We start from the raw sequence: 14,876 nt of genomic DNA on the forward strand, positions 1-14,876 counted from the left end.
GTTCATCAAAAATTGATAGTATTCATCCACAGCAACTATATTTGTTTCAAGTTTCCGTGAAAAACAAAATATATATTTTAATTTTTGTATCCAAATGCCACCATATAGGTACTTATTATAGGTATTAAATTGACCAAAAAAAAATTATCAATTTTTGATATGTTAAAGGGATTGAATTTCGGGATAAAAAGTAGCCTATAATAATATATATTACTCACTTTTGTAGGTATCTATAACGATTATTAAATATAAATATCATCAGAACGGCTCAGCGGTGGAGGAGTCCATATAAGTCACGAACAAATGAGTATTCATTTTATAACGTATTATTAATATTTATTATTATATTTAAATTTTATCCAGTCAACTATTCAAATTATGTGCAGTATCTTAAAGCTAAGTGTATACTATAAAATACCTCAAAATACCTGTGATTAAACGATGCACACTATAACAAGGACTGCAAATATAGCTAAAAACAAAAGTTAAATATAATTTATCGTTAAACAATATTTGTTGATTTATTGAGTAGCCACTTTAAAATTGTGATTAAAAATTCGTAAAAAATGTGAAAAATAAGTTATTGGTATTGTATATTTGTTCTAAATTTCAAATATCTTATAGCGTTTGAAGTTTGAACAGTTTATATTTGATAAATACATTTCAATATTTATACAAACATTCTCAGCACGCAATAGATAAGTATTTAGTTTTATTATTATTAATTTCGTCATAATTCTAAATAAAAAAACGAACCTACTGTTGTATATTAATTTTATTATTTTTGTCTATAAATATGTATTAATTGATAATAATCACAACGGATCATGAGTTTCTATTGTCCCTATGGTAAATTATTGCGACATTTTCATAGTTGAAATTTTTTTTAATATTTTGTAATTTAATTACTATTATAAAATGTTATTCGTTACATAAAATTAACTATAATAATGAAAAATTAATGTTTTTAATTTTTTCCAATGAAGAGTATGAGTACCTATCTAATTTCGAGTTATTGCATTCACCACCAATCTGAAAAAAACATAGTATTATATTGTATACTGTACCAAACTGTTGCACTGGAAATACGGCGTATAGGACGAAGGTACATACATTTTTTGTCTTTAATATATATTATATAGATTTAACAAAATAAGGAAATTTCAATTAATTTTCTAATAAATATCAAACTTAAAATAATGATGGTATTTTCAATAAATATGATAATCATAAATATATTAAAAAAAGGTGGGTACCTAAGTAGGTGTTGTTCTGCTGTACAAAAGGTTAGTGGGTCACTGTAATGGATGGTGTTAAATTTGAATCCAATGATATAATATCATTGTATAAGAAAAACGATACTGAGCGAAGACGGTCAGTCAGCCTATGATATAACTAACTATATTTGATGATATTATTTTGAATAAAGTAATTTATATATAACCTATGTACGTGGAACATTTTTTTAAGATTTCAATTTTTAGCTATGAAAGTTGGACATTTTATAAATTTTTAACTACAAAATAATTATTAAATTTTAAATTTGATATATTTTTTCAAAATTCGAACTTTAAATGGTTCTAAAAAAAATTGTGCCTATGTATTTTTAATTTTTTTCAACTGCTATTGTAGCAATATATCAGAAGCCTTGTATTAAATTGTCACGCTTTTTTATTCAACAAATAAAATTTTATTGATATTTATATAAAATAACTAAAAAAATTGGAAACTTAAAATGTCAGTAAACAGCTCAAAATAAGTCAAAATATTTTGAAAACGTTGTGATGTATAGAAAATGCTAATATTAACATTCCGTAAAAATTTCATGTGCTAAGTTAATTTGCAGATTTGGTTGAAAATCAATTTTGCATAAAAAATTCCCGTTTTTCCTTTACTGTCCTAAAATTTTATAACACTGATAAGAGACACAATAAAAAATATAAAAAGAAACACACATCATTGTAAAATCTATACATTCATTGCTCCGCTTAGAATATAAAAAATTAATAGTTTAAAAATGTATTAAATATTTATAATATAAACATATAGTTAATATTTAAAATATTTATTAAAAAGTATTACATAATATATTAAATTATGTCATTATGATGTAAAAAGTTTCAACTAATCAACTTTATTGATTAGTTGAAATAAATTATAATAATAAATATTATAATAATTATTATATTATTTATTTAATTATAAATAATTAAATGTAAAAAAGTATTAATTATTAAAAACTAAAACTTATATGGATTTTTAATAATTAATAAATCGTAATGTTTTATATGAGATTATTTTTGAAGTACTCTATCTAAAATATCGATTGATTAATTAATTATAATTTATATTCTATTTAACATGTTTTTGAATAACTATTCAATGCCTTTTTTTTTTACCCAATGTATTATCCGGAATTAATTTGTAATCACAATTTTCTATATCTTTTAGGCCACAATATTTCTAAATTCAGTGTAGCTTGGGATATCGTGATCGCGGTCTCATTGTAGTACCTACTTGCTAAAAAATTCTAAGTATACAAAATAGTATTACTAAATAAAGATTTTTTTTCAAACGCCAATATTATTATATGTTTATGTATCATTTTAAATAAACTGTACCTATATAAAATACATACTGTTCTATTATATAAATTAAATGGCAAGTATTGAAACAATATAGGTTTATAATGTTGTAAAAATTATTGTGGTCTGTGGATAAGATTACTTCTCTAAATTTGTAAACTTGTAATTAAAATAAAGTAAAATGCTTATACGTAATATTAGTATCTGCTGTTGTACAGAAACCCAAAGTAAAAAAAAAAATTGCGCTTAAAAATATATAAATGGAGGTAGGTATGATAGAATTAACTATTATGATTAGGTACCTACAACCAGTAGGTGCCTATACTAAATTATTGAATACATAGTAATTCTCTGTACTCTATAGTACAAGTCCGCAGTGTACATTTTAATATATTGTTTTTAAAGTAGGTAGTTATAAAATCGAATATTCCATTTTAGCGTGTATTGTTTACTATAATTTTACACAAATATTAATGTATTTTTTACACATTATACATATTATTATAATAACCCACAACAGCCGAGCATTTGTATTTTGTAACTTCACCTAGCCTCTTTACATTCAATAAGTATTAGTCCTTAGTATTCTTAGTATTTACTAAATGCAATAGTAAACTATTTAAATATGTATTATTTTTTTACAAATGACAAAATATAGTTTGTTGAAATTGTAGAAGACAATTATCGTTTTTTAAAAATAATTAGTGCCGTGCCTGTTTACTACAATATTTGATAGGTACGTTAATTACTTATTAATGCGTCTACGCATAGGTGACTCATTCAACAAGACGCCACAGCAGTAATTAAGTTAGAAATCGTATACGAATAAATTTAGTATATCCGGTCATGGGAGAATATGCTCACCGGGGAATTGGGATTTTTCTGTAGGCCCTCGTCTGTGCTGTATGTTGAGCCCCCCCCCTGACTTCAGACCCGGTACTAAATTGTACAAATATGAGGCCCTAACAAATATTACCCGGTAGTCAGAAAATATGTATCCGGTTGCCGTTACCTAGACAAATATCCTTATTATTATATTTATCTAATGATTCAATTTATCTATAAGGTCATATAGGTATAAAAAGTAAAACGAAATTTAAAAAAAAAAGTATTTGAAAGTATCTGTAATATTTTTTTTCCACGTAATCAGATACGTATTTTAAATACTTTTGAAAATAAGTACCTGTATTCGTAACTGAATACTTTTTAAAAGAATCTTTTACAAGACTGCCCATTACAGGTAAGAAAATAAAACTGTTGGAGATTACAATCGCCCATCCACATCCAACCATTCATAGAATATTATTATAATACTGGACGGCAAGGCGGGTAATCTGTTACGAACTATAGCCAATTGGGGCTTAGTAAGTTCCCACACGAAACATAGCAGGTAAGCGAGTACATATGTAAGTTCCCTCACGGAAAAAAATACACCCGTACGTAAGTTCCCACACGAAAATTTATTCAGACTAAGGACTGACAACTTGAACGTAGTTGTTCCAAAATATATTATAATAAAAATTAATAATATAATGTGTAGGTATACATTTATTTTATTTTATATTTTAGAAAAAAATAATTCATGCTGGTGATCTCTAGATTCAAATAATATTTTTTAACTTATAAATCTATTTTGATCATATTTACTAGTATTAATAGTAATAATAATAAACGTACATGTCCCCACCCCAACCCATTTTAATTTTTCAACTTTTTTCAACGCCAATATTTAGTGCTCGATTCCTGCAATTCCTGCCATCACTTCCGGAATTCCTGCTCAATTACAACCCTCGCAAAATCCAAAAAACTATGGGTGGGGCTGGGGACATATGTCTCCCATCCCAACCATGATCGGAAATTGACTGTTTCAACTTTTTCCGACGCCAATATTTAGTGCTCAATTCCTGCCACCACTTCCGGAATTCCTGCTCAGAAATACACCCCGCAAAAATTAAAAAACCCTGGGGGCAGAGGAAACGTTTCTCCAGCCCCACGCATTGTCCGAAGTTGACTTTATCAACTTTTTTCAACGCCAATATTTAGTGCTCAATTCCTGCCAATTCCTGCTCAATTACCGCCCCCGCAAAAACCAAAAAACTTTGGGTGGGGCTGGGGACATATTGTGTCTCCACAGATGATAAAAAATCAGTATTTAATAAAAAATATGTACATTTATGAAAAAAATTTAATTTGTTTAAAAAGTCAATATTAAATATAATATAGTAGATAAAAATCAGTGTTAAAAAAAATAATTTATATTTGATAAAAAAAAACTTATATGCCTAGATTTATAAAATAAAATCAATTACAAAGATATATTTGATAAAACATATTCAAAAAAATCTATGTTCAATTAATAGTGTATATCTAATATTTTTAATTTGTATTAAAAAATAAATATAAATTGTTTTATCAAATATAAGTGTTTTTTTAATAAATTAAGATGATAAAAATCAGTATTTAAAAAAATAATTTATATTTGATAAAAACCCTATATAGATTTATAAAATAGAATCAATCTTCAAAGGTATATTTGATAAAAATTAGTTTTTAAAGAATCTATATTTGATAAAAAATCTATATTTAATGATAAAATCTATATTTGATAAAACGTATATTCAAAAAAATCTATATTCACATAGTGTATATTTGATATTTTTAATTTATGTTAAGAAATAAATATAAATTGTTTTATTAAATATGAGTGTTTTTTTACTAAATTTAGATTTTTTTGAATACATGTTTTATCAAATACAGATTTTATCATTAAATACGGATTTTTTATCAATACTAATTTTAATCAAATATAATTTTAAAATTGATTATTAAATACTGAATTTTTATCAGCTACATATTTAATATTGATTTTTTAAGGAATTAATTTTTTTTTATCAAATATATATTATTTTTATTAAAGACTATTATTTATATTAATGTACATTTGTTTTTTGAAAATAAATTGTTTTGTCAAATAGTTGTAATTGATTTTATTTTATAAATCTAGGCATATAAGTTTTTTTTTATCAAATATAAATTATTTTTTTTAACACTGATTTTTATCTACTATATTATATTTAATATTGACTTTTTAAACAAATTAAATTTTTTTCATAAATGTACATATTTTTTTATTAAATACTGATTTTTTATCATCTGTGGAGACACAATATGTCCCCAGCCCCACCCAAAGTTTTTTGGTTTTTGCGGGGGCGGTAATTGAGCAGGAATTGGCAGGAATTGAGCACTAAATATTGGCGTTGAAAAAAGTTGATAAAGTCAACTTCGGACAATGCGTGGGGCTGGAGAAACGTTTCCTCTGCCCCCAGGGTTTTTTAATTTTTGCGGGGTGTATTTCTGAGCAGGAATTCCGGAAGTGGTGGCAGGAATTGAGCACTAAATATTGGCGTCGGAAAAAGTTGAAACAGTCAATTTCCGATCATGGTTGGGATGGGAGACATATGTCCCCAGCCCCACCCATAGTTTTTTGGTTTTTGCGGGGGCGGTAATTGAGCAGGAATTCCGGAAGTGGTGGCAGGAATTGGCAGAAATCGAGCACTAAATATTGGCGTCGGAAAAAGTTGAAAAATGAAAATGGGTGGGGGTGGGGACATGTACGTTAAAAATTGTATTTCGTTTTGGGTAAACCACAGTTACACCCCGGTGAGAAATATTTAAGATTAATAATTATACTATTTATTAAAAAAAAAATAATAACAACATTGTACATAATAAGTATATTGTTATTAATATATTAATAACAATCAGACTTCAAGAGAGTATAATAAAGTAGCATGTCGGGTGTACGATGTTGTGTACCTAATTGTTTATTTGTGTTATTGTTACAGTAACGTCTTGTATTAAATTAAAAGTATTAATATTAAGTATTAATTATTAGTTTAAGACTTTAAGTAAATCAGTAACTTAATCTTATAGATACTTGTAATTCGTAGGCAAATGTGCAATTTATTTCTAATTATTTTTAACATTAATAAGTTGGTAAGTATCATGTCTTACTTATATCAGATACCTATTCCTCAAATCTCTAATCCTGACAAAAATGTATACAATTTATTAACAATATTGTCTGATTCAAGATGGATTTATGTTATAAAAAATACATGTATGACATTCATTATTTTAATAAAATTTATTTTTTATAGCTTTGCAATTATTGTATATCGCCTTTCCGTAAATAAATATGATCCTCGTCGGGTAGTCATCGCATATTAGGATATCACATCAATGTATAAGCGAATTGTTTTTTTCCCATTGCATTACTTGTCCACTCGTATGATTATCATTCAAGACCCGATGTATATTATTTTTAATTATTTATGTTGGTTATTTATTATTATATTAGACTATTATGTTTGATCACTTGTGATTATCATATAGTCTATATAGGTATGGGATGATATAACACTAACATATAATAATAAATTTGTCATTGCAGAACATGTAATATATTATTTATTTTTTACTAACTATAAGAGTTGTTAGTTTATCACAACAGTAGGTTACCTGCATTCATCAATCGCTCTTTAAGGCTAACATTTTTAATCAACCTATATTAGTTTGATATAGGCCTAACCTACCTATAGTAGAATATTTTTGTTGTTTAATTTTTAGGAATATTAATTAACAACACTAAAATTCGTTTTCGTTTTCTAATAGGTAAATATCAAACTTAAAATAGTGATAAAATCTTAAATAAATGTAATAATCATATTTATTATAAATAAAAAAATTTATTTAAAAAAAGTAAAAATATTATTGGTATATAAACTTATAATAATAATGTAAAAAATATTTATTAAAATGCATTACAAATATTATGCAAATGTTCAATTAATAGTTAATTTATAAAAAATTATTATTTATAAGAAAATAATATTACTATTTTTTCAACATTAAGAAATTTATATTTAAAAACATTTAAAAACATTTAAACATTTGTATAATATCTTGAAATATTGATGCTAAAATAAATGTGTTGATAATCATATGTATTATAAGTTTATTACCATATAAAATGTATTAAAAAAAATTAAGAATATAATATAAAATATTAGATAATATTATAAACTTATAATTGATATTAAATATAATTATTAAAAAGCATTACATATACTGTGCGAAAAGATTCGACTAATTTTTAAGCGATTATTAAATTAAAAAAAGTATAGTTATTAAAAATTGATTTTTTTTTGATTTTTTGACATTAATAAATTATAAATAAATTTATCAATGTTTTGTACGAGATTATTCTGAAATTGTTTGCGCCAATTCTGCCCAACGACTAACGAAGATGCGCGGAATTGCTTTTTCATCATTACAAAGTTTTAATTCAGCAGTTGAAGCCGGTTTCAAAAATACTTGTTCCTGAACTGTTGTAACATTATTGGCGTTAAGACAAATTAATTTGGCAAGAGTGAATTTTCTGATTTCTGCCAGTTGATCTGAAATCAAGATAGGTTAGGTAATATTATGTTCAATCATTAAAAATAATTCAGTTATACTAACATTTGTTGAACACTCCTGGTGCGTCATAAAAATATCTATCTGCCTTTCTAGTTCTTACAAATTGTTCCCTGATGATACACCTCATCGTAGGGCCAACCATTGCGTCATCGGCGTGTTTCTCAGACAATGCACCCACCATAAGATCTATATCATTCCAATTTTGGTATTGTTTCAGTAATCTATCAGCTGCCTAAATACAACACGCAGAAAAAAAGTCATCAGTACAGTAGCTAAATTATTATTGAACAAATTCGTGTTTTTTTTCCAAACTTACACCTTCCACCATGATCTCAGACAAATCTTCTACAGTTTCAATTTCTTTTAGACCACAATATTTTCTAAATTGGGTATAGCTTGGAATACCGTGATCGCGGCTTCGCTGTATATCCAAACTGACAATGTCCATGCCAAACGAATAATTTGGACCAAAACTATATAAATAGTTTGTAAGCTAAAAAAAAAATTCAAAAACAAGTATTACAAAATACAAATATTAACATATATTATGAAATACGACATATCATTATTGATGAGGTTAAAAAATAAATTTAATATTTTGATTGTGTTTCATAAACCCACCGTTTTTGTAAACAGCATATCGATGTTTTGTGTATTCTGCGTGATTAGTCCTCTAACAAGTTCATCCGTATAGTTCGTCAGTATATCAACTGGTCGGTTGTAATGTTCTTTTAGTGAAAGGCTTCCGTTGAAAACGCGGTCTTCTGAGTATAAACTAAACAAAAACATGCAGAAAATGTAGAAGTAACATCGTAGGTATATCTAAATAAAGATTTATTTTTTACATTTTCCAAACGTTAATATTATTATTTGTTTATGTATCATTTTAAATTTTTACGCAGAAGAATGTTGCACACATACTATATACATAAACATATTTCAATATTATACAAATTGAATATCAAATATTGATGTGATAATACTATATTTATTTGTAAGAATAATTATAAACAAGAGCATACTCCCCTAAATTTGTAAATTTTGTAACTACCATTACATTAAATGATTATTGGTCCCCTCCTAAATGTCAAAAACGATTCGTTGAATACACATTGAATCCAATATACCTACATTGGAATTTTAAGATAATAATTATAATGTAAAGTCTTCGTTGGAAAATCAAAAGCTAATGACAGATTTACCGGAGTGTAATAATGTGATATTATTGTTGTTTGTTCACATGAGTCTTAAATTTTCCAAAGAAACATTTTTCAATACTATAAAACTATTATAAAAAACTGTTGCCACGAAATGAACTACCCGCATATAACATAATAATAATGATAACAGTTATATTATATATATTAGCCGGTATCCCGAACCTGATATTTTCGCTGATCATGGAATTGGCGAACGGCAGTATTGCGGTCGCGAAGCTGTTGCTGACAGTCGGGTCGGCGGTATCGTCGTACGTGTTCTCTGACAGTCCAAGACCATTTTCCTTGGTATAGTTTACGCCAAGAAGCGCCGGCAGCCACTCGTTGTACGTGATGTGTTGTATGAATCCGGTCACGACCTTCTTGGTCTCAAGGAAAATTTGTTCGTCGGTCCACTGCGGGTTGAAGACACTTAGTTCTTGGGCTATCCTGTTGTGTTGCCTCATCCACAGTGTGTGAAGGAGAGTCAGTTGGGGAAGCGCGTTTGCCCGGATGTCTCCAGCCCTGAAGCACGTACCATTACCGTGCTGGCACGCTTTTGTTTCGTTGGTTTCCAGCGGCATATACGACATGTTGGTGATATTCATTTTGTAAGACGACAGTTCGCCGCCTACCATTGTCCTCAACGACAACATCTGTTCTTCTGACGAACCGTATATCATCGACGCGTCTAAATAATGGGTAACTTGGTTCATCTGTGGAATATATATAAACACGTGTTCAATAGTGACTAAGAATTTTTAAATATTGTGTTCATTTCTGTAGTTTTTGTGATTTTGCAAAAATTCTAAACACCGAAATACTGGAAATATTTACACCACCCCACGACCACTGTTTTTTTGTAATTTAACCCTGTCTTAACATAAATATATTTTTGAGCTGGGTACAGACATTTTTATTTTATAACCGATTTATCGTAACGCTTTGTATATCACCATAGAAAAGAAAGAAATGTAAAAAATACCTAATGGCTAATTCTCATTAGGTAAATATACAATTAATGGTTACTTATTAATACATATTTATTATTCATAAATTTTCTTTGAAGTGGAAAATATCGAGTAACGTTTATAAAAGTGAACTTTTTTTTAATAATTATTATGAAGAAAGCATTATAAATCAACCAAATGGACAAAATGTACAATTACTCATTTAACATACGCGTTTTTCTGTTATAATAGAGCCTATCCTAGTCACTGCATTCCCCTAAAATGGCCTAATTGCGTGTAATTACTAGCTAATTTTGATTCTTATAGTACAAATAAAATATAAGTTTATAGAATAGATATGATACAATAAAATATGGTTGTTACTTGTTCCCTGGGTCCAAATGAACAATCGGGACGCATCGCTGACTGCGAACGCACGTAGTTCATGCACGGTTCCTGTGGAAAACCTTTGTCGTCTTTTGGTATCGATATGGGCTTACAGGACTTTACGGTTTTATTCATGATAAATTGAATACTGCTTTCATTATAACAACATTTCACAGGTGCGTTATTATTCCCTATATGAATATAATATACGTCAGTTTGCATTAGTTACGATCAATTGATAAATATATATATTTATATAAACCGTTATGAGTTTAATGTGTTTACCCATGCTAGAAGCTACAGTCTGCGATAGATCATGGCCTATGAAAATCGTCCAGTACGCCATCATCATCGTTTTTGCTTGGTCAATAGAGTCCTCATCGTTGACAAGGTTTATGCTCAATGATCTAGGATTGGGTAGTTCTTCTGACATATTGTAAATACCTGTATGAACGAGTAATAAAATAACAGCATTAGATCCACGAGATTTTAAATTACAATATGTCATATATAAAAAATAATATCGTGAAAGAAGGAGTGCTATTTTATTTAATATTTTTATAATAAAAAAAGTATACCGATAAATAATTAAGAAATGTATTACCATCGGCGTAGGCTGGAAACAGCAAACGTTTATATGGCATGGTTGCCTTTCCCAATGAGGAACGTTTCAAGTTGTTACAAGAACCGTCAATACTAGGATAATCTAAGTTCTTCCAGATGCACATAGTTTCGTTGTAATACTCGGGCAAACACAAGTCACTCAAACTTGTCCTTGTTATTTTCACCTTCGATAAGTCTTTGACACATTGTATATCACTTAACCCGTGTCTGAAATTATGGTTTCATTTATGCATATTATTATAATAAAATATATATATTTTTTTTATTTAAATATTTATATTATACTTTACTTTTTACAATAGGTATTCTTTAGATTGCGTGTAACATCAAAAATAACTTCAGCATTTCGAGAACTTGAAACACTGACTTTGGTTGCCTGAGAATCAATCAGCTGTCCATGATTTGGGCTTCCAGCAGAAAAACGACTGATCTCCGATAGTACATCCTCCGAACGATAATATTTTTCATGTTCATCGATAACGTCTACAATTTCTTCGTTTACTTCAGGGATCCTGAGATTTTTGTACCAGTTTGTTGAGTTTATCTCCAGTGCTATAAAATATAGGTAATTTAATCATTACAACCAATTTGTTTTAAAAATAACAAAACTAAACCTTTAAGTTATTATATTTTATACCTTGTTCGCACAAATCAAGAATTTGACGATCGTTAGACAAACAAGGATCTATTAATAATCCTCTACAGCACAACGGTACGAATGCCACCGTACAAATGAACAGCCGTACAAAATTCAGTACAATACCCATTCTGCTAATATTATAAACTGTAATCATATTACAAAATGTATAATTATTAACTATAACAGTATATTATATATTCATTTAACTATTTTAGAGTTGTAATATTGATTGCATTAAAATATATTTACACAATTATTCCTAATAAATTAGTCACCAATACATCAGCAGTTATAATTTGTTAAAATGTAACTATAAATCGAATTTATCCATATATTATTCTATATAATTTAGTGAATGTCCAATGATTTTTTATGCAAAAGAACCTAATAGTTGTAATATATGTAGTTATTAACAATAAGAGGTAAGATGAATTATAGATACTTGACACCCCCCCCCCCCCCCCCCCCCGAAACTAGAAAAAAGACTAACCACAAATTCTTGAATAAAACGACCTGTCCGAACATGTTAGCTATACCAAAAAATTATTCATTCCGTTAGCTACGATTTATCTATCACAATATAATGTAATATACTCGCTGGTGAATGAGATGAGTAAACGTAATACGAAGAAGGATACAATTGAAATATTTTAGTCAGGTACTTATGTAGTTTTTCTAACCCAGCGAGCGACGAGTGTTCTATTATAATTTATAAGCAAGTACCTACCTACTTATTTGTTTGTAAATAAATATATTATGGTACTTACCAAAAACTTGTGAATAATTAACAAATCCTTTGCCAGATATCTTGCAATTGAATTTTGATTGATTGTAACGTTGAATGCTGAAATTACTAATCCAGTGATTGAGAAAATTTATCGACTCGCGTATGTCGATGCGTTAATAAACCATGATGGAGAGACGTACTCTGTGTGCCTTTTTATTAGATCTTCCGGACTTCTGTCTGGTGCTAGCCGTGTCGCGACCGAACTACAGTCACAGGTAGACTGATACGGTGGTCAAGTGGATAGTTACCATCAAGGGAGCATCTGACGAACGACAATTCTATTGGTGGAACTGCACTTTCTCCCACCTACATCCCCATAGCTCCTCTACCCACCCACTTGCAACCAGCCAAGCAAACACACCTCCAATAAATGCACGGAGGGTCACCGTATAGTTTTTTCTTATAATCAGGGCTTGCGTTTGAAAAAAAATTCCGTCGTATGTTATTTACAATTAAAACGTTACACAATTTTTGCGTTTATTTAAAATAGTGTTAATACCTATTAAATTTAAAAATAATAACTAATGGGGTAGGTAATGGCCCGGATGCGGAATATAATATAATCGATTCATAGATTGTTTGCACGAAATAAATGTTTTAACGAAACCAATATACCTTTTAAATAAATTTATTTTAAATTATTTCGTTTTGCGTTATTTTTCGTTCAGTGATATTCTATAAATTACATTTTGTGTTATGTTTTATTTAATGGTATATAATATATTTTGTTAATAGTTATGTTTTCTTTTGCGGTATTTAATTATTTTTGAATATCACTTTCTATTATAATTACGTTTACAAATTTCAATCGTATTTTGTAAAATATAACGTTATAATCGTAACGTTATTATAACGTTTGCTAGCCTTTTTGAACCAAAGAGCACTTATTGCTTTCAGATAAATAATTATATACCTAAAAGTAATTTGCATCAAATAGAATAGTGCTCTCTATAAATAATTTGATTGAGTACAAAGTTAAATATTTTTTTTTTTTACGTGGATTTTTCTGTTAAAAAGTAGATACCTATAACAATGATTAATATTAAATATTTTATTTTATTGACTTTCTTTATCTTTGTAAACAATATTATTAGTTTTTTGTTCTGGAGTATAAATATATATATATTTTTGAGCTTACATGTGAGCAAGCAACAGAAAACTAACCATTAGTAAAACAATGATCGGCATCTACGATGTAGATATTTCTCTTTGTGAACCAATATATTCAATCGAAAAGGCAATTTTCAATCTCCCTGTGGAGTATTATTGATTATATTATTTGTTATATTTTGGAATGTAGTTCAAACTACTCTCTAAACTTTCCCGATAATTCTAAGAACAATCTATGAAACTTTCGTCAAAATTGATCATTATAGTTGCTTGGTAGGCTAGTATATACCTACCAATTATTTTTTTAATTTAAAAATTTAATTTCATAAGATAGATGGCACTAGTATTTTCTTATTTTATCGCTCATTATTCAATAGACAGAGCAAGGTTTTATTATAAAAACAATTTTTCTTTTCATAGCTAACATTTGGAAATTGAATATAAGATTCATCATGTCTGTCTACTTAAAAAAAAAAAAGCTAACCGGAAAGTCAAATACATTTTTATGGGCGTTTTAAATTTACATTTGTTCAACGTCGAATATTCACATGTAAACTAATTATTCACATTAATTTTATGTTTTTGTTAATTTAAAACATGAATTACCTATATTAATAATTAACATAGTTATTATATTTTTAATTATTTAATTAATACCAATGCAGGGGTCTCGGGTTCGACTGTATGCATAAATACGCACTTCTCTGATCCTCCACGAAACGAGCACGCATTTACAAAAATCATTTAGAAACTAACAATATAGTTTTTTTAATAATGTCAACGTGTTAGTTCATAACATTGATTTACGTATAATACAACCATATATACGACCATATAACTTCCTGCAATGTAATGATAATGATGTAAAGCCTAGAAAATGGTCGACCTTATTCTTATAAGAAGTCTTATACTTTTGCCATTGATAAGAACCGAATAGCATATAAAATCTAATTTATTTATTTGTTTTGGTTATTATCATATTATAATATGATACATGATAATATTATACGCATATTGTAAAACTGACGGACACTAATACGAGCTGCATGCGAGTCTATAGGAAATTAACTTATTTAACGTTTGTTAGTTTAACTATAAGACTAGAATTTAAAGTAC

General features: G+C 28.0%; 2 protein-coding genes across 2 annotated transcripts; both read right to left on the reverse strand.

Moving 5' to 3' along the window:
- Window positions 1–7,705: 7,705 nt before the first annotated feature.
- LOC115033278 (peroxidase mlt-7-like) lies at window positions 7,706–8,548 on the reverse strand. Its single transcript, XM_029485574.1, has 3 exons — window positions 8,383–8,548; window positions 8,109–8,298; window positions 7,706–8,044 (listed from the first exon to the last, which is right to left on the reverse strand). The coding sequence occupies exons 1-3, from the start codon at window positions 8,512–8,514 to the stop codon at window positions 7,848–7,850; spliced, it is 519 nt and encodes a 172-aa protein (XP_029341434.1). The 5' UTR covers window positions 8,515–8,548; the 3' UTR covers window positions 7,706–7,847.
- Window positions 8,549–8,675: 127 nt separating this feature from the next.
- LOC100167402 (peroxidase-like) lies at window positions 8,676–11,990 on the reverse strand. Its single transcript, XM_029492853.1, has 7 exons — window positions 11,861–11,990; window positions 11,514–11,775; window positions 11,204–11,430; window positions 10,885–11,043; window positions 10,597–10,790; window positions 9,449–9,978; window positions 8,676–8,841 (listed from the first exon to the last, which is right to left on the reverse strand). The coding sequence occupies exons 1-7, from the start codon at window positions 11,988–11,990 to the stop codon at window positions 8,676–8,678; spliced, it is 1,668 nt and encodes a 555-aa protein (XP_029348713.1).
- Window positions 11,991–14,876: the final 2,886 nt, after the last annotated feature.

This window comes from Acyrthosiphon pisum, chromosome X, assembly GCF_005508785.2.
Source record: "Acyrthosiphon pisum isolate AL4f chromosome X, pea_aphid_22Mar2018_4r6ur, whole genome shotgun sequence".
NCBI classification, from domain to species: Eukaryota; Metazoa; Arthropoda; class Insecta; order Hemiptera; family Aphididae; genus Acyrthosiphon; species Acyrthosiphon pisum.